The sequence below is a fragment of the Pecten maximus genome, chromosome 8, assembly GCF_902652985.1.
Source record: "Pecten maximus chromosome 8, xPecMax1.1, whole genome shotgun sequence".
Classification (NCBI taxonomy): domain Eukaryota; kingdom Metazoa; phylum Mollusca; class Bivalvia; order Pectinida; family Pectinidae; genus Pecten; species Pecten maximus.
The window spans coordinates 12,920,004-12,948,003 of record NC_047022.1 but is presented as its reverse complement, the minus strand read 5'-3'; the positions used below and the strand labels follow the sequence as shown (position 1 = coordinate 12,948,003).

Here is a 28,000-nt window from a genome sequence, read left to right as displayed (position 1 = left end):
ACCTGTTTCTGCTTAGGACCATTTTGCCCATGCTATCGAAATTGCTTTCAAAACTGGAATATCTAACATTATCATAACTTGAGATTTCAACGCAAACTTACTTCCCGATAATAATCACTCTCTTCATCTTTGTAACCTACTAACCACTTACAATCTAACACAGAGTGTCACTAACCCTACCTTTTACACTGAATCTTCCTCTTCTCTCCTAGATATAGTCTGTGCTAGTGATCCTTCCCTAATCAATCTATGTCATGTTGCTGAAAGCTTCCTAGATCAGCCTGTTAGATATCATTGTCCCGTGTATAGTAGTATTAATATTTCCAACATCTGGTTATATGACCTCGGTTACTACGACGAATACAGAGGCAAGCTTTCCAAAATTGACTGGGACTCCATTTTAGACAATAATGACGTTGACAGAAGTACCGAGATGATTACCAACAATGTACTTAAAATAGCAAGAGAATATACCAAATAAAACTATAACTGTTAGAAGTAACGCTCCTGTATGGTTAAACAACACCCTAAGAAAACTTGTTTGTAAAAGAAAATACTGTCATCGGAAAGCTAAGCTTTCTGGTAAAGTAGATGACTGGGCTAAATTCAGAAAATACAGGAACGCTTGTACAAATGCCGTTCGAAATTCCGAACGTGAATATCTAGATAAACTCTGCGATGAACTTAACCACAGTAATAACACTAGTACTAAGGAATGGGGGAAAATTATCACTACTTTTATGTCCAACTCTTAAAGAAAATCTGATATATTCCTCCTATTTCTGTCAACAATGACATTCTATACGACGGTCTCGATAAAGCCAACTCTTTTAACACGTTCTTCTCCTCACAATCTACTATTAATGACTCTAATATCGAACCCTGTAATAACTCACTCGAATAATCATATACTTACCGACATCGTAATATCTCGCCAAGACGTCCTTGAAAGCTTCTGGTCCCGACCCCATCAGTCCGCGTTTAATAAAAGAAGCTGCTTACTTGAGTATATTCTCAGCTACCCATTAATATTATTATTGCATATCCTATTTAACCTTTCACTCGCTGCATGTACTTATCCGTCAACTTGGAAAACTGCTAATGTTACACCGGTATTAAAAAAAAGACGATCCATCTATCTTAAGTAATTATCGCCCCATATCTCTATTGTCCATTGTTGGTAAACTGATGGAACGCTGTGTATATAAATACGTTTACAACTTCCTTACTGACAAATCTTTATTAACACCCTGATTCCACTGTCAACCAACTTGTATCTATCTCTAATGATATCTGCTCTGCTCTAGATAAAGAAGTCCGGATGGTCTTCTGTGATATCAACAAAGCTTTTGACCGGGTATGGCATCGAGGCCTTCTCTCCAAATTAAAATCTTTCGGCATCACAGGGAATCTGCTTAGATGGTTTTCTGATTACTTACATAATCGCCGTCAGCGTGTCGTTATAAATGGTAAACAATCTAATTTAGTATATATCTCAGCAGGAGTTCCACAGGGATCAATTCTAGGACCACTTTTATTCTTGATATTCATTAATGATATTGTTCATGACACTAATTGCACCATTAAGCTATTTGCCGGCGATACATCTCTATATGTCGAAGTGGATTCACCGGGCTTGACCGCAAACCTGTTAAATAATAATCTTTCGAAAATTCACGAGTGGTCTAATAAATGGCTTGTTAATCTTAATCCTAACAAAACTGTAAGCAAAAAACTCCATAAATCAATCCATCCTCCCCTACTTATCAATAACGTCACGTGCCACAAACACCTCGGTGTGTCTTTCTCATTCAACGGAATTTGGACTGACCATATACAATACATTATTGGTAAATCCCCTAAAAACTTAGTTTGATTAGGAATCTTAAATTCATCATTGATAGGAAGTCTCTTCAAACTATTTATTATACTTTTATAAGACAATTACTTGAAAACGGAGACATCATATGGGATAATATAACTTTAAGCCAAAGTCAGATGTTAGATAAACAAGCTCACAAGTCACAACAATGTATATATAGAAACCGGTTTGGACCCCCTTGTCGTCCAAAGAAGAAAACACAAAATTATTCAATTTCATAAGATTGTTTATGGTCTTTGTCCTTCATATCTTACTCACACTCTGCCTGCTCGCCGTTTAAATATGCATACGTAAAACAAAAGAAGAGCTAAAGATTTCTGTCAAGTAAGCTGCCGACACTAACCTATATAAAGACTCTTTCCTACCCTCCTCTGTCGACTTATGGAATTCACTCCCCAACGACATAAAATATAGTCCCTCAATTACCAAACTAAAAGCATTCTTAAACATCGACACTCACTCTGTCCCTAAACACTATTACTACTGCAATAGCAGACACGGCCAAAATCATCATGCAAGGCTTCGAATGAACTGCAGCTCTTTAAACGATCATCTGTTTAGAAGAAATTTAGTTGATAGTCCTCTTTGTTCATGTAAATTGACTTCTGAAACCACTGAACATTTTCTCTTTCATTGTCCTAACTATCAACAGCTTAGAAGCCAATGTTTTAGTCATCCTCCCCCCCCCCCCCCCCCCCCAAACTATATAATGATGTTTACATTTTACTTTATGGCAATACTTTTATGAACTAATGATTAGTTACTTCATACAATATGCACAGACCCAATGCCCCCTCTTTATATACGGAATTCGATGAATAAATCTGCGCTTGTCCTACCTTCACCGTAAGCATTATCCACAGCCCCTTTCAATTCCCTGCACCCTTTCTCTTTATTTTCCATGCACATATTAAAATGTAATTATTGGTCTTTATTTGAACCATAAAGTTAGTGATTTTTGACAAATTGTTACCTAAACGTGTACTTCCTCTAGAGAGCAGGTTTTGTTAGGGTATAATGAAAGGACAGACGCCGTTTTCAAAACAATTATTTATTTGACATTTGTAGAGTTGCAAACGCCTCTAAAATAAATCTGACTACCATTTTCATAATGAATTATATTTTATTAAATGATTAACTACCATTTTCATAACGAATTATATTTTATTAAATGATTAACTACCATTTTCATAACGAATTATATTTTATTAAACGATAAGAGTGTATGCTTTTTTTGATTAACCGTACATGTATATTTATGCGGAACTACACAGTATATATGTTGATAGGTAAACAGTTCCATCTGAGCTAAGAGTGAAGTAAGGAAAGTCATTCAGGATGTGTCCGCTCGACCACGGAAAGAAAGTCTAGTTCGAAAAAAAAATGAAATGAGGATCAAAACGGTCCACAACATGGTCATACGATCTATTCTACATAAGATGATTCAGGTTTGGTTAGGTTGAAAATTGTTCTCCTTAATTGTATTTGTTACTTATCGTTAGGCTTGAGGTACTTACAAGTGACATACATTGTAACAAGATTTGTCAAAAGACAATATGACTAGTTGAGTGGGTTGAAATTAGGAGTTCTTTTAAAAGTAGGTCAAAGGTCAACAGATCAGCAATAGTACAAATGTCAAGAGCAAAACACTTTTCAAATACTATCTATCATGGTTAAGATACTGTGGCCAAGGCTGAAGTCTTTTTAAAGGAGATCAAATGTCAGGGTCAATGTCATCAGGTCTATAAATGCAGTACAAATACAATGGTCTTGTTACTAGGAAAACACTTTTCAAATATGAAAGCCCCATCTTATACGGTCAACATACTGTGGCCAAGATTAGAGTTTTATCAAAAGGAGGGCAAAGGTCATGGCAAACGTCAACATGACTACAAATGTAGCACAAATGCAAAGGTCTTGTCACAAGGAACACAAGCGTCAAATACTCATTAGTACTGGCACAACACTGTTTTATAAAAACTTAAATATATCTGTCCATGGAAGATGCCGCAGCTGCTGGAGGTATAGCAACAGAAGATTCATGAAGTACTCGGTATCCTTACCAGGATTTGCCTAAAAAACTGTAAAACTATTGTTCTATTCAACAGTTTTTCCATATGACGATTCTTCATGTAATATGGATGTTTATAGACTTCATTAACACAACCTAGACAAGAACTTAAGTTGTAAACATTGCATCATATCTACTTTTATTTCTACCAGAACAAATTTATTTCATGAACATAGTATGTGTATATGAAATAACATTCAACAAAAGCATCACAACAACCTTTTGCATGGCCATTTGCTAATTCTGAAATAAAAAGTAACCTCACTGAAACATCTTTAAATACTTAGGATTACAATTGAGTTATTGGTGTTGATTTCATAATGAAATCATTATTTAAACATGAATTTAACATACGAAACATAGATATCTAATAGATAAGTGCATGTGTACACAACTACTACTACATGTCAAAGAGTTTTCACATCAGAACTAGTACTGTATGCGACTGGCTAAGTTTTGAACCTGTTAAATAAATGTGTCTTGGTAAACCATGGTATATGGTCGTTTGGCAGAAAACCTTAGTTCAGGAATCTTCTCTTTAACAAGTAATACAAGTATTTTTTGACAACTGCATGAAAAATATGTTAGGGTTTCTGCCATTCTGAACTGATCTGTACTGTTGAACACATTAATACAAATAATATATAGTGATAGGTAAGGTAATGTATAATTATGTTTTGATACATTTTTTTTGTATATCCCAACAATGTCATAAATTACATACATGTATCTAAACTTGTTTGGCATATTTTTTTCCAAATCATTTCAACTTATGGACTTCTTTAGGTTTGCTTGTCAAACTTTCATTGTTGAAGTCTTTTGACAAAGAATCAATGACGACTTTCCAATACAGAATTGAAACTTTTCCATTTACAGATCTGGCACATAACTCCAACACTACCCACAGTCCCGAAGCTGTACACAGAAAGTCCTAGGCCAATCGATCAGCTGCCTGTTAAACTGAGGTAGTCAGGAACACAGTATGAGCAGTTCATAAACAAAAGTGGCAATCTTGGTGCTTGTCTATAGATAGAACCGAACCCGAGAGTCATCAATTACCGGTAATAAAACCTCACTTAATGATAAGATCTAATGTGTAACCATCCTCAATTTCCAAAGTGTCCGGCGAGTCCCTTAAATCCAGATTTTCTCCATCAAACATAAATCTCAGTTTGGAAGGATCCTTGTCCATTTTTGTTGCATATTGTCTGATAAGCCAATCTAATGGTGTCGTCTGAAATAAAATAAAAACTGTTTTACCACATTTCATTGCTATTGGAAATACAGCAGATGCATAATACCTCCCCTTCTACCTCTCTATCAAGTAACTACATCAATATTTCTGATTCATAATACCTTTCCTACTAATCTATTGAGTAACTTTATCAATATTTCTGACTAATAATAACTCCCCTATTATTCGATCGAGTTACTACATCAATATTTTTGACTCATAATATCTCTCCTTTTACTTCTCTATCGAGTTACTACATCAATATTTCTGACTCGTAATAGCTCCCCTATTATCCAATCGAGTTACAACATCAATGTTTCTCACTCATAATACTTCCCCTTCTATTTCTATTGAGTTTCCAAGGTTTTTATGAAAGCTCAATTCAATAGAGCTGAAATGCTCAACTGCTTCCCTGAGATAAAGAAATAATTATGACCTTGACTTCAACTGACTGACCTTGTCCATTTTGAACTCCATTTTGTGACGATCATTTCTGCTCTGAATATAAAGTGTGATGCTATTTGTATCATCAAGACTGTCATTGAAGCTTGCTGCTGGTGCCGTCCATTCCTTTCTATTAATGTGGCAGTCTGAAAACCAAAACCATGACGATAGCATTCTCATAATACTGAAACATACCCAAATACAGATATCAATAATATCAATATACATAATGTATGCTTTTTTATCTTAAAAGAGAGAAACACACAACCCTATCACTAACCAGGACCTATTGTAGCTTTATATTTACAATGTACTTCTGTGAAATCTGAAGTAAATAAAAAATTGCAGAATCAAATGACATCAGACATCAATCTCCTGTCAACTTTATATTTGATAGCACAAAACATAAGTTCCTATAACTGTGTAATTATCAGAAAATCTGAATGACATTGACTTGAAGGGGTTTCATCAATTGCACACCAAAACTGTAATGGTTGACTTGAAGGGGTTTCATCAATTGCACACCAAAATTGTAATGGTTGACTTGAAGGGGTTTCATCAATTGCACACCAAAATTGTAATGGTTGACTTGAAGGGGTTTCATCAATTGCACACCAAAACTGTAATGGTTGAATGGCAGGTATCTAATCTACTATTGTCAGAAAGAGTTTTCTTTTATACAATTCCACAGGTAAATGCTCCAGGTTCTGAAAATAGCTTTTCTGGCAAAAAAAATTATGCATAAAATACAACGGGAAAATATTTCCAAAATAATGAAAAACTTTACCCAAGCAAATGTACAGATGCAGACTTGAGATTATTTTTTTCTGAACGAAAACATGTCACCCTTTCTCCCTTATTAGGCATTGGACATTTTCACTCAACTGACCTTTAACCTTGAGGTCTTATAATTACTGCTTTCGGTAAGGATGAAAAGAATGTGTACCTATAATATCAGCGGTTGTTAAACCCAGACTTCTAGGTGTGTCTTCACTAGAGATGGTGACATCATTGTGGATTAACAAAATCTGGCTCTCAGCTACATCCAGTCTTTGTGATAAATCCATAAGTATTGTTTTAAAAAAATCATTCTGAAATAAAAACGTTAACAGTATTAATGTTTCATATGAACAAACATTGTTGAAAATCAAGCGATCTGTGATAAAACTAGTGACTTTTACATGTTGGCGTGACAGATTTATCTTCCCTTATTGTCGTGAAAACAATGTTGTAGGACATTTACCATTTATTTCCTTTTTTGAACATTTACATTTCGTTACCACCATATTAAAATCAATTTCCTGTGAGAAATGTGTTGTTATATGTATCCAATTTGCATCTCATGCAAATATTGGAGCTACATAGTAACTTAACTGACTGATGTTATCAATGTGTTACCTCCATGACTGGGAGCCTGTACGTGTCCGTCCCATGTCTGACCTTGAGTGTAAGTCTATCATTCTCGAGATCTACATCCGTACATACGATCACATCACTGGTGTTTAACTCATTATCCTTGAAACTGTTGACATGGAGCTGGTTCTTTGTGTGAGAGAGATTACTGTAATACAATTAAATCACAGGTGAGTCAGGTTAGTGATTCAGCATCCTATAAATCTATTTAACAGGTTTTATGTCTCATATTACAGCCTTTCAGTTGATGAGTCCCAAGAATCGCCTGCATATTTACCAGTAGTCTTCATTGCCATAAATACTTTTATAGAGTAATAATAAACATGATTTAATATCAATTTAGGGATTTCTTTTCTGTTCAATTGGATACTTTGCCTATATACAGACTCATAAAATCTAGATATTGTCCGGCAGGCAAAGTTGGGGATTATGGTCACTGATAATTAATTTCTGAAATTTAACCTACCTCAGACAGTGTTTTATTAAACTGACCTCAATGTTTGATCAAACTGACCTCAATGTTTGATCAAACTGACCTCAGTGTTTTATCAAACTGACCTCAAAGTTTTACTAAACTGACCTCAATGTTTTATCAAACTGACCTCAGTCCTTTATCAAACTGACCTCAGTACTTTATCAAACTGACCTCAGTCCTTTATCAAACTGACCTCAGTGTTTTATCAAACAGACCTCAGTGTTTTATCAAACTGACCTCAGTCCTTTATCAAACTGACCTCAGTGTTTTATCAAACTGACCTCAGTCCTTTATTAAACTGACCTCAGTCCTTTATCAAACTGACCTCAATGTTTTATTAAACTGACCTCAATGTTTTATTAAACAGACCTCAGTGTTTTATTAAACTGACCTCAGTGTTTTATCAAACTGACCTCAGTACTTCATCAAACTGACCTCAGTCCTTTATTAAACTGACCTCAGTGTTTTATCAAACTGACCTTAGTCCTTTATCAAACTGACCTCAGTGTTTTATTAAACTGACCTCAGTCCTTTATCAAACTGACCTCAGTGTTTTATCAAACTGACCTCAGTACTTTATCAAACTGACCTCAGTCCTTTATCAAACTGACCTCAGTGTTTTATCAAACTGACCTCAGTCCTTTATTAAACTGACCTCAGTGTTTTATCAAACTGACCTCAGTCCTTTATCAAACTGACCTCAGTCCTTTATCAAACTGACCTCAGTCCTTTATCAAACTGACCTCAGTCCTTTATCAAACTGACCTCAGTGTTTTATGAAACTGACCTCAGTGTTTTATCAAACTGACCTCAGTGTTTTATTAAACAGACCTCAGTGTTTTATTAAATTGACCTCAGTGTTTTATCAACTGACCTCAGTACTTCATCAAACTGACCTCAGTTCTTTATCAAACTGACCTCAGTCCTTTATTAAACTGACCTCAGTGTTTTATCAAACTGACCTTAGTCCTTTATCAAAATGACCTCAGTGTTTTATTAAACTGACCTCAGTCCTTTATCAAACTGACCTCAGTGTTTTATCAAACTGACCTCAGTACTTTATCAAACTGACCTCAGTCCTTTATCAAACTGACCTCAGTGTTTTATCAAACTGACCTCAGTCCTTTATTAAACTGACCTCAGTGTTTTATCAAACTGACCTCAGTACTTTATCAAACTGACCTCAGTCCTTTATCAAACTGACCTCAGTGTTTTATCAAACTGACCTCAGTCCTTTATCAAACTGACCTCAGTGTTTTATCAAACTGACCTCAGTACTTTATCAAACTGACCTCAGTCCTTTATTAAACTGACCTCAGTGTTTTATCAAACTGACCTCAGTGTTTTATCAAACTGACCTCAGTGTTTTATCAAACTGACCTCAGTCCTTTATTAAACTGACCTCAGTTCTTCATCAAACTGACCTCAATGTTTTATTAAACTGACAGCGTTCGAATTTAACGCTCGCACACTCGCTAAATGCGAGCTGATTTTTCATTTTGCGAGTAGAAAATTGTGGTACTTGCATTTTTCTGCGAGTGCATATAAATCCTGGTAAAACAGACACACATAGTAAAACATCGACGAAAACTTGAAACAAAAACCGACACACAGACAATGCATTATCTTGGTGACGCTTGTACACAGCACTCGTTAGTTTCAAGCGTCTCAAAGACTACGATATACATGAATATATTGTAATGGAAAAGAAACGAGAGTTTCCGAGAAACAAAGCGTGACGTCTCGCTAGCATGGCTGACATAATCAATTTTTTTAAGTCAGCCGCTGCCGGAACATCAAATGAAAAGATCGGCGAAAATAATGAGAGCAAGGACACATGTAGAGAAAGTAACCCAACTCCTAAGAAAAAAGTGACATGCATCCCAAGGCCAACAAAACAAACTGTCGAGAAATGGGAGCGTGAACTGCATATTGACCTGGAAAAAAAACCTTGACGATGATCATGTGCACGTTATTGAAATTGATTGCAAAACGTGCAAAGAATATAGTCCCGACAAGTCATCATCAGTAAATATTTTGTTCTTACTTGAAATTCTATCAGTACTTACTGTATTGTCCATTTTCTAATTTAACAAGTCAACTTCAGATATGACAAAAACAAAATGAAATTTTTTAAACGAAAAAATTCGGGGTTCTTTTTCCAAATCACGAATATGTTGTAAAATCATGATGGACAGGGAATAGCATTTTAATTAGATAGAATTAATACTTATTTCATTATTAGTCAAAGATTTTATGAGAAATCATACGTGATTAAATCAAATGAAATGACTGATTTTTTTGATTTTTTGTTCTCTTGAAAATAAATTATAACATGTAAGTAATATATAGGATCAAAATCCTTCAATATTCATTGATCTTGAAGTTGATGATATTTGAAGAGAGTATACCCTAGCTGATATGAACAGTGAGTAAAATAAAAAAAAAAAAAAAAAATAATTAATTGTATTTTGGCTCAAATAAAAACTTTATTTGAAGCAACTGTTCTTATGTTTGTGGTTCTGAAAAGTAAAGATAATTCATCATAAAACATCTGTTATATTTAATGTTAACACATAATTTCAAAATTGCGAGTAAGTTTGTCATTTTGCGAGTTAAAATTTTATCCACTCGCAACAACGTGCGAGTTACTAAAAAAGTTAAACTCTACCCCTGAACTGACCTCAGTGCTTTCTTCACAGCTTTAGTCATCCTTGGCCTCCTTCTCACTTGTTCTATATGAGATGTGGCCCTAGGGGGTGATGGGGGCCCTGGTGGTGGTGAGGGTGATTTCAACTGAACAGGAGCAGTTATGTCAGGGGGAGTGCTGTAAAGGGAGGTAATTAAGTATATTATCAGTGTAGCAATGTGCATATCTCCTATGCTTACAAAATAAGATAATAAGATATACAATCAGCGTTCGAATTTAACGCTCGCACACTCGCTAAATGCGAGCTGATTTTTCATTTTGCGAGTAGAAAATTGTGGTACTTGCATTTTTCTGCGAGTGCATATAAATCCTGGTAAAACCGACACACATAATAAAACATCGACGAAAACTTGAAACAAAAACCGACACACAGACAATGCATTATCTTGGTGATGCTTGTACACAGCACTTGGTAGTTTCAAGCGTCTCAAAGACTAGATATACATGAATATATTGGTTAAGGAAAGAAAGGAAGTTTCCTGAGAACAAGCAACGTTTCCTTTGAAAATACAACATCATCGGTAAATGTTTTGTTCTTACTTGAAATTCCTATCAGTACTACTGTTTTTTCCATTTGTCTAATTAACAAGTCAACTTCAATATGACAAAAACAAAATGGAAATTTTTAAACAATGAAAAACTTCACCCAAGCAAATGTACAGATGCAGACTTGAGATTTTTTTTTCTGAACGAAAACATGTCACCCCTTCTCCCTTATTAGGCATTGGACTTTTGCACTCAACTGACCTTTAACCTTGAGGTCTTATAATTACTGCTTTCGGTAAGGATGAAAAGAATGTGTACCTATAATATCAGCGGTTGTTAAACCCAGACTTCTAGGTGTGTCTTCACTAGAGATGGTGACATCATTGTGGATTAACAAAATCTGGCTCTCAGCTACATCCAGTCTTTGTGATAAATCCATCAGTATTGTTTTAAAAAAATCATTCTGAAATAAAAAACGTTAACAGTATTAATGTTTCATATGAACAAACATTGTTGAAAATCAAGTGATCTGTGATAAAACAGGTGACTTTTACATGTTGGTGTGACAGATTGATCTCCCTTATTGTCGTGAAAACAATGTTGTAGGACATTTACCATTTATTTCCTTTTTTGAACATTTACATTTCACTACCACCATTAAAATCAATTTCCTGTGAGAAATGTTTGTTATATGTAACCAATTTGCATCTCAGGCAAATATTGGAACTACATAGTAACTTAACTGACTGATGTTATCATCTCAGGCAAATATTGGAACTACATAGTAACTTAACTGACTGATGTTATCATCTCAGGCAAATATTGGAACTACATAGTAACTTAACTGACTGATGTTATCATCTCAGGCAAATATTGGAACTACATAGTAACTTAACTGACTGATGTTATCAAAGTGTTACCTCCATGACTGGGAGCCTGTATGTGTCCGTCCCATGTCTGACCTTGAGTGTAAGTCTATCATTCTCGAGATCTACATCCGTACATACGATCACATCACTGGTGTTTAACTCATTATCCTTGAAACTGTTGACATGGAGCTGGTTCTTTGTGTGAGAGAGATTACTGTAATACAATCAAATCACAGGTGATTAATTAATTAAATTAATTAATTTCTGAAATTTAACCTACCTCGGACAGTGTTTTATCAAACTAACCTCAGTCCTTTATTAAAGTGACCTCAATGTTTCACTAAACTGACCTCAGTACTTCATCAAACTGACCTCTGTACTTTATTAAAGTGACCTCAATGTTTTATTAAACTGACCTCAGTACTTCATTAAACTGACCTCTGTACTTTATTAAACTGACCTCAGTACTTCATCAAACTGACCTCTATACTTTATTAAACTGACCTCAGTACTTCATCAAACTGACCTCTGTCCTTTATTTAACTGACCTCAGTACTTTATCAAACTGACTTCAGTGTTCTATTAAACTGACCTCAGTGATATATTATTTTTTAAAACTGACCTCAGTGCTTTCTTCACAGCTTTAGTCATCCTTGGCCTCCTTCTCGTTTGTTCTATATGTGATGTGGCCCTAGGGGGTGATGGGGGCCCTGGTGGTGGTGAGGGTGATTTCAACTGAACAGGAGCAGTTATGTTAGGGGGAGTGCTGTAAAGGGAGGTAATTAAGTATATTATCAGTGTAGCAATGTGCATATCTCCTATGCTTACAAAATAAGATAATTAAGATATACAATATTACAGTATTGGCAGATAATATTCAAGTTTTACAAATGTTGTCTCGTCTTTGAGTGTTATGAATTGTATAGAATTGATGATGTAATGGAGACTTTCTGTAATAATGAAATAAATATAAGAAAAATATATTTAATCATGCAGAACTCACTATATTTATTATCAAAACATGAATTTATTTCTACCCTTCAACAACGATATAAAAGTACCACATTACCATGGAATGAGATCCTCATCATCCAATATGAGGATATCATCATCCAAATTTCTTGTCTGTTTTGGCAATATCTTTCTTTGTTTGCAAGACAAAAACGAACCTGTTTCTTCTTCTACATCTGTTGAAGGAAATTTTGAATAAAGCATAATATAAAATGTATTCTATGTTAAAAAGCTTACATCATGATATGTTGAACAAAACAAGAGGCCCAGAGGGCTTGCATCACTCACCTGGATAAATTTCAAATATTTTCCTACTTTTGAACTGCCCCTCCCAACAATGGCTCAAACTACAGGGGGAATAACTCCTGTCATTCTTAAAAAAGAACAAGGATCTTAAAGTATTTTTTCTTTTTGCAATATTTCCCCCTATTTCCCCCTCCTTCTCCTGCCAAGTCACATCCTTCATTCATGCAACATACAACATTGCCACATAATTCTCCAGACCAAATTTCATCAAAATCCATTTAGTCATTCAGGACTACTAGCGTTTTATAAAAGATTTCCCCTTCAGGCCAGGTGAGCAAAAAAATATCAATAATAAAATCATTACAAAGGGCAGTAACTCTATAAGTTATTGTCAAATAATTTGCATTTAACATCACGTCAGAGATCTTGTCGATATATGGCTGCATACAAAGTTTCATCAAACTTGGTTGATATTTGCTTCAGTTATCGTGTTTACAAAAGCCCATTTATAAAATTGTTAAAAGGGACAATAACTCCATAAGATACTGTTGAATGTTTTCATTTTCGAATTCATCCAACAAGATCTTGTCAATATAAGGCTACATAGTACATACTAAGTTTCCACAAACTTTGTTGATATTAATTTCAGTTATCATGTTCACAAGGTCCAATAATATTATTACAAAGGGCAATTACTCTCTAAGTTACTTTTCGAATAATTTCTATCTTTAATCTCATCTGATATCTTATTGATATCTAACTGCATACAAAGTCTCATCAAACTTGGTTGATATTTACTCAAGTTATTGTGTTCACAAAATAATAGTCCAGTTTCACAATCGCAGTTGTGTCTAAAAATAGCTGTTGTATCAGAGTCAAAATGAGGCTGGAGGTGTACGACTTACTTCCTGATTCTCTCTTAGCATCGTAAGCATGGCGAGTAATCAGAATGTGCCACTGGCTCGTGATGCATTATGGAAATTGTCTTGTGTTAAACAGTTAAACTCAAAGATGTTTTGAGGACGAAAGGTGAAAGTGTCACAGGTAACATTGCTATCCTTGTCGCTAGCTGTTACGCTCTCGATCATTTCCCAGAGACAATCAAATTCAGGAAACAATGTAACAAGGTTACAACAACGTAATGGCCATCAACCCTTTTTCCTCACTGGACACATCAAAGGATGTTACATGCAACATTTTTTTTTAACTTGTAATAACATTTTATTTATTTTGCTGGAATTGAAATTAATTGTTTTGATAATAGAGAAATCTGACAGTTCAAAAACAGAAATCCCTACATGATGAAAAAATATTTGATGGGGATGTAGAAAACTTCATACAGACAGAAAATTGGCATATTCAATGTATGAAATATATCCAATCCTCCAGACCTGAGCACCTCACCTGTGCAATACATACATCTGTATACAAAAGCCTGTGACATGAGACAAGTTAAAAGTGTAATCACTAATTATGGTACCTGATATATAATACATTGTTACATAATACACCTTAAGCATTCCACTAAAATTATAAGATTTCAGAGCATAGTGATATAATAAATCACAATGAGTTCAACATACGTACCAGATGCTATTTGTAAATACCGTATAACATACAAAACGATATGTTTTGTTTTATAACATATTTAATATGATTTCTTTTGTCTATAAAATATAATGCCCCATTGAATTATATAAGCAACAAGCTTAATAATGTATCTGTTAATATTAAGGTAAGGTATCTGTTTTGATGGGGATGGTGCATGGTATCTGGTGCTGTCACATCGATTCCTGACTAAAATAGTAATCAATATCTTAACACGTATAAGTGTCAAGTACCCCCTTTTTCCATTGATGTACCCATTTCAAATCTAAGCATGAATGTTTACAATGTACAACACATTGGATGTGTTGTTTTTTACTTTCCAAAGAAATGAGAATGAAGGTTTAAGTTTGTTAACCACGGGGAATTAAAAACTAACACTGTACAAATAAGTTGTTTTTTTGGTTGTTGTTAATTGTTATAATCTAGATATAAGTAATTTTTTCTCATTATTTTTTCCTACGACACAACACTTTTGACACAATTCTATATTTAACACAATACCAGAAATCCATAGGAAAGGGCTGATATATAGGCTTTGCCTGTGTTCCCTTTTGTTAATATTTTTAATATGTATTTATATTTTGAAATTGAAAAAGAAAACTGATGATAGCATATCCTTACCTGGGCAATTTGACACTTGGCTTGTGATTAAGTCGACATTGACAGGAATGGAGCCAGATTTGGAGCTGAAGCATTTATTCACTTGAGTGGAATATATTGCCGCTTCTTCAGCTGTCAAGTCATTGGAAATTTCTGAACCTTGTAATTTAAGTCTGCTGGCAAGTCCTCGTCGACGCCTGATTGGGTTAGTTTTTTTAACTGGGGTGTTATCCTCACTACTGTCACTGTCCAACATCATGAAAGCAGCAGGACACTAGGGAAATCAAAATTAGCACTTACATCATCAATTTACCGGTGTTCTTCATCTTCTCATTACAGAGGAGAAAACTTCTCTGAACTCAGACACATTGGTGTAATGTGCCTTTAAGCAACAGCCGAACCAATTAAATTGCATCATAACAAACTGCATTTGCAAACAAAAACTTCAAAAATAGGCCTAGTAGTGTTGTCTACTTTTTACACACCGATCTAAAAATAGATTCACTTGCCTGTGCATGCAGTGTAGGGTTTATGAATTGTTACACTAGGCCTAATGCAGAAATATTATCCATTTGCCGGGTTTTGCCCAACCTGATAGGCCTAGGTGTCAGAGTGTATTTAAAGTGAAAGAGTCCTCCCGACATCGATCGAGAGAAAAATGCGCAGTGATGTCCCAAGAAAATTACGTAACATTCGCCTGTTGTTTATATACAAAAACACGCCTGTGAACTTAGCTTTAGTTTCCTTACCTCTATTTGCAGTTTCACTCCGCTATCATTTTCTTCGACACACCTTATAGGCACTAATGTCTTATTTACACTCGTGAACGACCTCTTTATGTTGGCCTTTGATACAATCAACTTTCATTTCACATCGCGCCAATGTAACTGGTAGCTATAATTTACGCATAACACAAACAAACATTATAGCGACACGAACAATTTTGCGGAACGACAAAAATTACGAAACGATCCTGAACCCATATTGAGTTGTTAGCCCGTTGCATGATGCGCGTGTTAACTTCGAATTCAGCACAGATAATCGTTTAAATCGTGTAAAAGGATTTATGCAACAGGAACAAAGATCCTTTGAAAAAATCTCTGACTAGTTGAGAGATCAAAGCAAAAACTTAATGGCGTCAAAAAACTTCTTGAATATGTTGCATCATCATTTTGTCAATACATACTTTTGATTGGTTTTCTTTTTATATGTTAAATGTAACTTGCATCGATGCATTTTTTTTTTTTTTTTATTGATTTTATTTTTATAAGTTTATAAGCATAGCATACTACAAAAATATAACATACACGCTTACACTCGCACATGAAATCATAATCACATAACATATATCATCATCATCATCATCATCATCATGCATCGATGCACTATTTACCATTACTGTTTGTTTAGTCGATCGGCAATACATGTACAGGAACAATCCCAAGTTATACAGGACATATGGTTCGTTTGATCGAAATAATGTGACGTATTATCAACAAGGAAAATAAAAGGCTGTCATATTTCGCTGGCACACAATATTTCTTTTTGTTTTCAACGTGTGTTTTCAACCACTGTAGCTTTCCATGCAATATCATTGGTGCCTTATACACATGTAGTTACCTTCTATAGTCACCCGACCCGGAGCCATAGTGTGTACATATATGTAATGTCTTTTAATTTTTGATATTCTAGTTAGTCCAGTTATTAATTTTTTTACAAATAAAATCATGTGCATATACAAATAAGATAAAGCACGGTGCTTTAATTTTTAATTTCTAGCTGGTCAATTTATTTATCTTACCGATAAACATATGTGTATGTACAAATGAAAATTTAATAAAGTACGGTGCTGTTGTGCACGTTTGATAAATCTTTTGTTATTTCAGTTTATACAGATACATGTAGCTCTTCATGATGACAATGTAAAATAAATTATTCATTACGAAAAATGTTCTTCAGGTTTGCAAGTTTGAATGTTAATAGACTTCGGTATATCACGACCATTGTAAGTATCATACACGTGGTATATATATATTGTTTGTCAATGTTTAATACCGTTTGTTTGTCTGTCACTGTCCAATACTTTTGTTTGTCTGCCATTGTTTCCATTGTCTAATACTTTTGTTGTCCGTCATTGTTTAATACAATGTACTTTTGTTTGTCAATGTCCAATACTTTTGTTTGTCTGTCATTGTTGTATGCTGTAATATTTTTATGATTCAGATTTAGATGTTGAGATTGAAATAATTTTTATGCAGACAGTTTCCCCTCAAAACACAGCGAGTGTTTCCCGACAGAATATAGATGTGCTTCTGGTGATAATCAGCGTGTGTTTCCCGACAGAATATAGATGTGCTTCTGGTGATATAGAAGATGAATTTCACTTCATTCTAAAATGTCCATTATATCAAGACCCGAGATGTAAGTATATATCAAGCGATTCTGTCACAGAAGTGCCAATGTTTTTTTTAAGTTAACGAGGCTATTGAGTACTGACTATGCAAACTAATTATGTAATCTATGAGAGTATTTTTGTTGTACCAGGAGAAAACGTAAAGAATTCAATGTCTGAAATTTAAGCTTACTCCCAACAACCAATTTATTTGTATAACAGTCTTTAGTACATGGATTACGTGACGTAATCATTTGACATTTAACCTAGCTATGAATCGGATAGCTCTCGGGAATAAATAAACTGAAAACACTGCCAGTTAATATGCGCAGTGAAATACCTATTATGATATTAATTTGATGATGTGTGCATGGTCTACTGTATGACAAATATGATTATATATAATACATATATTATAATGTTAGGTTTGTAGAATTGGTATACATTTTTGTATGTTTTAATGTAGAACATTTACCGTAAGTGGTTGAGAATTTACTTACACATGCTTTAAGACATAGTGTTAGTTGTGTACACATATTTATTTACAGGTCAGTAGAGGGCTTACTGGGGTAGTTAATTTAGAAGTCGGTACCGGCATGTTCACAGTGTTAATACCAACGACGTCTTGACCACATCCATACAGATATGTCCCCTAGAAAGGATCTTCTTGTTTTGTTTTTGAATTAAACCAACAAGAGCATGTTCAACAGAAAGACATCCACACCGTAAGTATATACGCTCTTTGTTGATTGTTTGGTGTATATTTGTGTTTAGTGTATACAAGTATACACCATGCAGTTGTGGAATTGACTAGGATTTTTCACTGAGTTGACCCACGGAGATAGGTGTAGGGTTGTATAGAGCAATCAACCGTGGTTATCCGAACTTTCGTGAGAATATCTTCATGCACTAGTCAGTCAAAGTAAAAAAATATCCTTACAGATTTTGGAAAGGGGTTGGGGATGTTTGGGGGCATATTTTAGTTAAAGTTACGACAAACAATGACTATTGTACTTTGTATATGTTTGCGTCCTTCGGTACATTCGTACTCATTCATCTTGTAATTATCACTGTTAACCTTTCAAGTATAGAAATGTTCTACTGGACTATCTTGTACAGCGGCTTATGGACATTTCAATTCATTTAGGACAAGGTTTTCCCCATGATGTGCTTTATGCGTACAGAAGGATATTTATGAACCAAATAAGGACATGTTTACTGTTTTACCTGTGTCCTAATCCTATATAAAGGGATACATTGATAAGAAGTTAAATGGCAGCTTAATTTTTAAAAATAACACAAATTCAAGAAATATGTAAATACCGCTATAATTCAAAGCATAACGGATCTTATGTAATGCTCAAAGGTTGAAGTACCGGAGGTTTTGTTGTTGAGTAACACATGGAGAAATGGATTTCCTTGTGACGTCAGGAATAAATAAATACAGCGTGACTGTGAGATTAACGATCGGCGAATTAAAGTCAAAATCGACACTGATTTTATCAGCGAACAGATCATGGTGCTCAGTTTACATATAATACGTAAACTCTTTATTCTCATAGAAAACCACAGGATTTAAAGATCCCGTGTGCGGGATATAAAACTCAATTGACTGAAATGGCCTCATACAAATCGTTCTCCAGATTTATATACAAGTCCAGTGTATTTATTAAAATCATAGACGTTGTGTTGATTGTTATTCATTACTTATTATGAAGGTATAAATCTGGTGAAATATATTATACAATTATAGCCCTTTGATAAGGTTGATACGTGGTTTTATCAACCTGTAAAAATCTTAACCGAGGACGAAGTCTGAGGTTGACATTTTTTTCAGGTTAATAAAACCATGTTTTAACCGAAATGAAAAGGCTATAATAATTTTGTTATAAAAGGGCTATTTTGATTACTAATACTCTTCTAAGGAATGCAAGTAACACTTGTACATGTAATGAAACTAATTTGTGAAGCATTTGTAAATATTTAAACATCATATATTCAAATGTATAAACTTATACATTAAAATGCACTCAATACACTAATTCTTAAGATAAGTCATTACTTGTCATGTTTCAAAGCATGCAAGACATTTTACACTGTTGGACAATAAACCATGGGTAATAATTCATAACTAATCTATTTTTAGAAGCACCCCATCAAACGGTATTTTTTCCAGCTTTTTTGCACTGCCTGTCAATATGCCGGACTTTTTAACGGAAATAACGTGACACTATTTTAACCAATCAGAAAGTGCGAAAAATATGATTTTATAATAATTATTTTTAATGTATATTTCCTTTCGAAAACTATATTGGTGTTATGGCTAAGTCATAGTTTCTTTGTTTTAATTAATATTTATATTTCAATACCTCGATGTTTAACTAATTTGGACGTATTTCTCTCTTCGGACTGAAATACTTTATATTGAATATTGTAAAAACATGTCCGTTAATTTATCAATCGAAGATATCAAGGATTAACATTTTGTACTTTGACCTCTTCTCTTTCCATTCACTCCAAAATAGCAAACATTGTCATTGATGGTAAGTAAACTGTAGGTACACATGTTCACGCGGAGCTAGGGGATTAACGCTGGCCAATATGTGATATTTCATATTTTGAAATCCAGTAAGTTGCCGACTGACTGGTCAGCCCGATGTCATGTAACTTTAGGCAACTAACCAGTAGGTTTCGTGTCAATCAACTGCTAGTTGATGTATATGATGACTACCGGTCATTTGGCTAGTTACTGGACACGAGGCTTACTGGTCAGTCGGCTAGTTACTGGACATGCTACTGGTCAGTCGGCTAGTTGCTGGATATGATGACTACCGGTCAGTTGGCTAGTTACTGGACACGAAGCCAACTGGTCATTTGGCTAAAGCTCGACTGACTAGTAGGCCTCGTGTCCAGTAACTAGTTGACTGACTGGTATTCATCATGTCCAGTAGCTATCCGACTGACCAGTAAGCCTCGTGTCCAGTAACTAGCTGACTGACCGGTAGTCACCATGTCCATTAACTAGCCGACTGACCAGTAAGCCTCGTGTCCAGTAACTAGCCGACTGACCGGTAGTCATCATGGTCAGTAACTATCCGACTGACCGGTAACCATCATGTCCAGTGACTATCCGACTGACCACTAGGTTCGTGTCCAGTAACTAGGTGTCCCGACACTTTATCACTCACGGCGGCCCTCCACCTCTGGGTTGTGAGTTCGAAACCTACGCCGGGTAGTTGCCAGGTACTGACCGTAGGCCGGTGGTTTTTCTCCGGGCACTCCGGCTTTCCTCCACCTCCAAAACCTGGCTGTTAATAGGACGTCAAACAAAAACAAACCAAACCAAACCAAATCTTTACGCTTTTCCTAATATCTATCTTTACACTGTCCCGTTGGACTTTCGTTGACGGAATTCGCCATTGTGATGAAGCCTATCAGATCTGTCCTCAGACCCAGACGATAGTCACAAAATCTTTGAAAACAATTTTCATTCCTCTTGATATGCTTCTTGACGTTTAACACTAAAAATGATACACAAAAAACAAACCTAAGGCTTACTGGTTATTTCCGGAGTCGGTATCAGTATGGCAGAGAGAGGTCATGCCAATAAACCTGCGACATTGTGCCATTGAAGTCACAAAAAACGGCTCTTAAATTGGCCCCATCATATAATGACCGTTCTAAAATGACTTAAATGTGTTGACAGGAAAATAAACTATTTACACTGCAGGTCAAATCAATGAAATGTATAATCTATCTGTTACAGGGACGTCCACCGGCTGTCACCGAACTACACCCCCAGTAGAAGTATCACACCCGGCAAGAACGACGACAAGTGAGTTAAACTGCCTTTTATGTCATATACTTGATTGGCCTCTGTCTCTAAAATAATGTATTAAATTATAATGAAATCATAATTAATTGAGCTTGATCATTCTGTTCTCTTGGATATGTCTGATTCTAAGTTTCAAACAAGGGGAGATAAGCTATTGTAAGAAAATAATAGATGTTCAATTCTTTACAAAAAATATAATACATGAATAATGATAATAAAAAATAAAAAAAAAAAATAAAAAAAATAATAATAATAATAAATAAATAAAAATAAATAAATAAAAATGAATAATAAATAAATAACTAAATAAATAAAAATTAAAAAACGTTGGGGCTGGTAGCGAGTCTAGTCATATACTTTGATTCTACGATCTATTAGTCAATTGTTTCTTCCATCAGACCGTTTCTCTAACTACATATACTCCCTTTCCCCTCATTCTCCCATACAGTGCATTAGACTAGATAGCCGTCATGTTTGTTCCTACTGGCTAAACACATATCCACACTTTCCGCTATCCCGCTAGTATATTAACCACTCATTGCTCTACATCTCCAGATGGAACCAATCACAACACGACCTGATGGTCAAGGTTGGCCAAATGGAAAAGGAGGTCAAGGCTCGAAAAGAAGCAGAGGAAAGGTAGGTCAAGGTCACCGTATTATTCTCTGTAATTGTCGATATATAAATGTTATCTTAGTATGTAATTTAGTCATTATTGGGAGGAGTGGTTCCGATTACATATTGGTTTGACCTTGATATGACCTTCAGGACTTTTAGGTATATGAATAGCTAGTCGTCCATGACTCCTTTGCTACTTACACAAGTCTAATTAGATAATATTTTAGGTTACCTGGACAGACTCGCCCCAAGTAAAACCCTAAAAGCACACATTTGAGTCCCCCAAATCAAGTCTTGGTATACATGTTCCAGCACACGTTATAGACATGTTCACAAGGTACAGGGTTCCATTTCGTCAGACGTAAATCTAAGTGTTAGTCACCAGGACTTTTAAAGACCGACCGTATATTCCCTTCAAGTAGAGACGAATAAGATACATTGCACCCTGCCCCCACGTATACAACAACAGCGGACTCGGTTATTATCACTGAAATAGTTTACGTATACAACGACAATACACTTATTTGTTTATCATTAGAAATGGTTTACTTATACAACAACAGTAGACTTATTTGTTTATCATTGAAATATTTTACTTTATTAACTCATATTAACTAACACAACATTATTATGTATTGCTAGACTTGAAATATTAAAAAACAACACAAATATATGTTTGTAATGGGAACTCTAACCAAAACATATATTTTATGGCAAAACCCTGCCACAGAGAAAACGCAGTGATGATACAAATGTAAACTGTAACTTATGACAAGAGCTAACGCACAGAAGACTGAGAGGAGATATGATCCAAGTATACAAACTAACAAATGGCGGATACGATAAAGCTGTCACTGAGGGTCTGTTAATTCCAAACAATGATAAGATAACAAGAGGACATAGTCTGCCACTACTAAAAAGAAGAAGTAGACTATTTGAGAAAATATTCTTTCAGTGAGCGGGTCGTTAATCATTGGAACTCTCTTCCCAACGATCAAAACGTTTGAATCCCGATTGGATAAGCATTGGGGGCAAACTGAATGTTTTTATAATCATGAGATAGACAATAACGAACTGATCCATATTTCGGGAAAAAAACTCATTGTAACTTCGATCTGGATATAAAGGCTAATATTGTCTGCGTCCAGTAATATTATTATTATTATTATCATGAATGCACAACAGTATGGTATGTTACTATATGTTATTTGTCTCCAGGTATAAAGATACTCTGGTCAAGATGGAACGACTACAGATGGCGCTCCAGGAGAAAACCAGTTTACAGGAGGCTGAGACTCGGGAGAGGGAAGCAGCGGAGGAAAGGTGATATGGCGTGGCCAAGAGGTCAACATGTCAACATGTGGAACTGTAACAATTTGTCATCTGATCTATCTTTATATTTCTAGCATAATATCAGGGCACTTATTCTACTGAAGAGTAACTTCCCAAGAATACTAAGAACAGCTTAATGTTTACTATAGTAGCTAGATACTTTTAAAGGTGATTGTTTTGAAGGAATTTCCATTTTTCGCTATGTTCAAGTCTAGCATTAAAACAAATATCTTAAAAATAATATTATTGAAAAAAATCATGGTGTGTTTAATAATTTTGCGAAAATTATGCCTATTTACTTTCGAATTTGAAACTTGAGCATAAGCAAACTTTTAACGCAATGGCGGTTAAATGCGGTCATCGTAGGAGATTTGGTGGTCACGTGATTCCTACATGTCGACACATTACTGAATCCGAGAGTAGGATCAATATAAGTATACACGGCTGAGTAAATCTAAACCTTGCGTACTTTATATATTCTTATAGATGTCAAACGTTACATATGACCATAGACAAGCTGGAGGAATATCTGAGGAAGAAAAGCTCTAACGAATACCCCAGAGTGGGAAAGTCCGAGGCAGATAGGTGAGTGGTAGGCTGTACACAAGAATTCATTGACTAGTGGTTAAGGTGTCCCGACACTTAATCACTAGCCCTTCACCTCTGGGTTGCGAGTTCGAAACCTACGTGAGGCAGTTGCAAGGTACTGACCTTAGACCGGTGGTTTTTCTCCGGGTACTCCGGCTTCCCTCCACCTCCAAAACCTGGCACGTCCTTTAATGACCCGGGATGTTAATAGGACGTTAAACAAAATAAACCAAACCAAGACTAGCGGATCTGGATAAAATTATTTTTTATTCTCTGAAATTTTAATCCACCAGGTGAAATTTTGAAGTGAAACGTTCTAGATGAATTTTCCCAAGTTTGGCTAGTAGCCTCGCAGATTTGTTGTATTAACTGTTTTATTGACGTTTGTTTTCCTCTTTGATCATCACCCTGTCTATAAAGCATTTAAAATCAATACCGGTATGGGTGAAACTGGTCAAATTAATTTTCTGTATTGTTCAATTTTGTCACTAATGTTAATTCTTGGTATGTAGAGAAGATGTGTATAAAAACTGACAATGAAACGGTGACTGAAACTATACAATGTAACTGTCTTCACAATGATACTCGCTATAGATATCTTGGTTTGATTCATTGTGTAATGTTCTATTAGGGCTAATCGACAATTAGAGTTATTTAGGCCCAAAAAGTCACTCATCCCAAGTGTTCATCTGTTGTAAGGTAATATTTTCATCGCAAAATCCACCTTTAGACGATTTTTCATCCAATACTCTAAAATTATCAGTCCAACAGACAAAAATCTGGAGGTTTTAGATTATTCTAGCATATTACAGGTGATACAGTATGCATCACTAAATATTATTATTATAAACATGACGGACACCGTCACGAGTTTCACTTTGTACATAGCCATTAGTTTCACTTTACAATCATATGTATAGAGCTACATAAAATCATAAACAAGAAATATCTTTAAAAAGGATAAACGGCATAGTTTTAATGCTGGTGGTTATGTGTAAAACTGCTGGTGAAATAAATTAACGAACTAATGCGTTTCAGCACGGATAACAAAATTATATCAGTTTGAATCATTTTGGTGATAATAAGACTGCATTTAAATCAAGAATATGATTTTATTAATGTGTCATTTAAAATGATGCATCCACTTATTCAGCTTGCATTCAATCTTAACTTTGTTTCGTTTTTAACTGCATATCTGCATTTTGCATTTTCCGCTACATTGACCAATCACATACTTCATCTTGACCAGTAACGCCACCTGTCGCGTCATATCCGGGGCAAAAAGAATATACGGCTATGCCGAAATATGAGCAGACGAAATTTACTATAATACCAACTCTGTATACAATGTATATGATCACAGCTTTGATTGGACAGGCAGACGATCCCCAGTCCTAGATCGCCCACGTCTTTCAAGGAATTATCGAGCAAATACGGATGGGAAATATTAGAATGCATTGGGGAAATGCTGTTTAATGTCCATCAATGTTGTTTATTTATTATAGTGTGACGAAATCCCTTGCTGACGTCATCGGTCTAGAGAATGAGCTAAAGACGAAGTCAAAGCAGCTCGAGAAAGCAGACCTAGCCAGGCGGAGGTATAAAGCACGGTAGGTCAATTATAAATATAGGGAGGTTTAAACATAATGTACGAGGCAGTCTTGCTAAAAATATAACATCAACACAGCGAGGCGGAAGTACAAGTCACGCGCATCTATTACAATACAGGACGACAAAGGGACATTGCACCAAGGTTGTACCATTCCAGCGAGGCAGAGATGGAAAAATCGCATTGGATCTCACCACATGTTGTAAAGCCAGGGGGCAAATAAAATTAAAAAAAAGTTGGCTTCACAAGGTTCATACATTGTTTACAAAACACTGAGTTAGTGGTATCATTTCGAAATTTGGAACTGTATCATTCTGTTTAGGATAAAAAGCTGTTATAAAAATACACAACTACGTGTAATTCAGTAATAATATATTTGAATGTGTCCTGCGTTTGCATATGTCTACATGTTGTATTTTAAATTTGATAATTATAATTTTGTAGATGTAAACAACTCCAGAACAAGCTATCTGACAATGGTATTGTGATAGACGACGGGTGGAAATCAGACGAGGAGGACGAGATTGCGGAGGAGCTTGATTTTTAGCATAACAGCTGAATAGGAACGAATATGTTCAATGTTTATAGGAGAGCAGCTACTACATGAAATGTCATTGTTTTATAGAGTACAAAAGACTTGTAATGTCATTGTTTTATAGAGTACAAAATACCTATAATGTCATTGTTTTATAGAGTACAAAATACCTATAATGTCCTTGTTTTATAGAGTACAAAATACCTATAATGTCCTTGTTTTATAGAGTACAAAATACCTATGTCCTTGTTTTATAGAGTACAAAATATACCTTTAATGTCATTGTTTTGTGGAGTACAAACTATTAAAATGTCATTGTTTCATGGACTACAGAATACCTATAATGTCATTGTTTTACAGAGTACAAAAGACTTGTAATGTCATTGTTTTATAGAATACAAAATACCTATGTCCTTGTTTTATAGAGTACAAAATACCTAAAATGTCATTGTTTTATAGAGTACAAAATACTTGTAATGTCATTGTTTTGTGGAGTACAAACAATTATAATGTCATTGTTTTATAGAGTACAAAATACCTTTAATGTCATTGTTTTATAGAGTACAAAATACCTATAATGTCATTGTTTTATAGAGTATAAACAATTATAATGTCATTGTTTTATGGACTACAAAATACTTAGTACGGTTGACTGGTAGAAAGAATTTTGTAAAAATGGTACTATGTGGACAAGGAAATCGACCTGTACTGTTAAATGTTTAAAAGAATGGATGCTGGTGCAATGTAGTTATTTCAATGTCCTCCTTCAGTCCTTGTCATATGTTTGATGTCATACATTAATATCAGTATAAAAACGTAGGTGTTTTGTTTGGTGAGTATAATGTCATTATACATACCCCCTGTTGTCAGAATCCTGATATATCCGATCATGGGCATCTGATAGCTTATCTACACTTTAAGATAAATGTATTGAAATGTAACTTATAGAAAATATCTGGCTTTATTGTTTTATAGACTTATAGACTTTTAAAGACGTAAACTTCGTATTAGGTTTTTATACGATGTGCCTGTTGAAATTCTTCTTTCTTTTTTCAATTGTACCAACTATAGTGATTCTGATGAAAAAGTTATTTTTTTCAATGGTTAAACCTTTCGTTGTTTTACCGAAAATTTGAAGCATTAAAGACAAAATTTTCACGGGAATAATTAAATGAACCAAAGGTTTACTTTTGGTTTTATTTTCGAGTGAAATATTTGTTTCTGATTTTCATTCTTTTGAAAATAGAAACACTTGAATGTAATATTTACACTGAATGCTGTTTAAAGTGAGGGTGACGGTGTGCTGTTTATTACGCAGTTCCAGCATACGTACCTAACATATAAATCGTATCGATAATTTGTATATGTTACCTGTATATATCCCAATGTGATGTGAAACTGTTAGTTTACCATGTATCCATTCAGGTGTAAACATGTTGTGTATAGTTTGTGTTAGTGTATAAGAGAGGTGTAGAAAATGATTTCCAGTAAAGTTTGTTTTGTTTGTTTTTGTTTATTTATCTATTTTTGCGGAGTTTTGTTTTACATTTTTTCGAGGCTAGTACAAAACCTTTACGAAAAAAAACCTTATTATCCACGGAGTTGGACCTATTTGAAGATTTGAAAAAAAGGACGATGTCAGAATTTAGGTTGGTTTTTTGAGTTAATTTACAAACATCGTACAATGCTGTGTGATGAATCATGATAAGTGATAAGACTATTTGTACAATTGTACGGAGTTGCTTCCCGTCTCGATGAAAGATGCAATGTAACAAGATAATCTCTGTTTCGGGGTGACAAGTGGGCATTTACGTCTTACAGACATTTTCTAGTTTCATATGAAATAGACAGAAAAGTCCGTGTTGAGGCAATATAACTGATATTCGATAATGTGACGAACAACGACGAGAAAATGTGTTATTTCATCACTAGCCTCTATTTTAAATCACACCATGGTTCTTACGTTTACCTAATTTATTTAGATATGTATAAACCGTAAATAGTTGTAACCGGAAACGTTATGGTAATGTTTATCTATAATT

The 28,000-nt window shown here is 34.8% G+C and overlaps 2 protein-coding genes across 2 annotated transcripts; one reads left to right on the top strand and one right to left on the bottom strand.

The window, feature by feature from the left end:
- Positions 1 to 4,061: 4,061 nt before the first annotated feature.
- Positions 4,062 to 15,961, bottom strand: LOC117332694 (NFATC2-interacting protein-like). Its single transcript, XM_033891695.1, has 8 exons — positions 15,799 to 15,961; positions 15,071 to 15,323; positions 12,654 to 12,771; positions 10,203 to 10,346; positions 7,030 to 7,192; positions 6,578 to 6,722; positions 5,644 to 5,777; positions 4,062 to 5,187 (listed from the first exon to the last, which is right to left on the bottom strand). The coding sequence occupies exons 2-8, from the start codon at positions 15,306 to 15,308 to the stop codon at positions 5,026 to 5,028; spliced, it is 1,104 nt and encodes a 367-aa protein (XP_033747586.1). The 5' UTR covers positions 15,309 to 15,323; positions 15,799 to 15,961; the 3' UTR covers positions 4,062 to 5,025.
- A 2,037-nt stretch (positions 15,962 to 17,998) lies between these two features.
- Positions 17,999 to 27,462, top strand: LOC117333352 (coiled-coil domain-containing protein 50-like). The gene is made up of 7 exons (XM_033892613.1): positions 17,999 to 18,166; positions 21,208 to 21,276; positions 21,832 to 21,915; positions 23,113 to 23,217; positions 23,713 to 23,811; positions 25,320 to 25,424; positions 25,868 to 27,462. The coding sequence occupies exons 1-7, from the start codon at positions 18,141 to 18,143 to the stop codon at positions 25,968 to 25,970; spliced, it is 591 nt and encodes a 196-aa protein (XP_033748504.1). The 5' UTR covers positions 17,999 to 18,140; the 3' UTR covers positions 25,971 to 27,462.
- Positions 27,463 to 28,000: the final 538 nt, after the last annotated feature.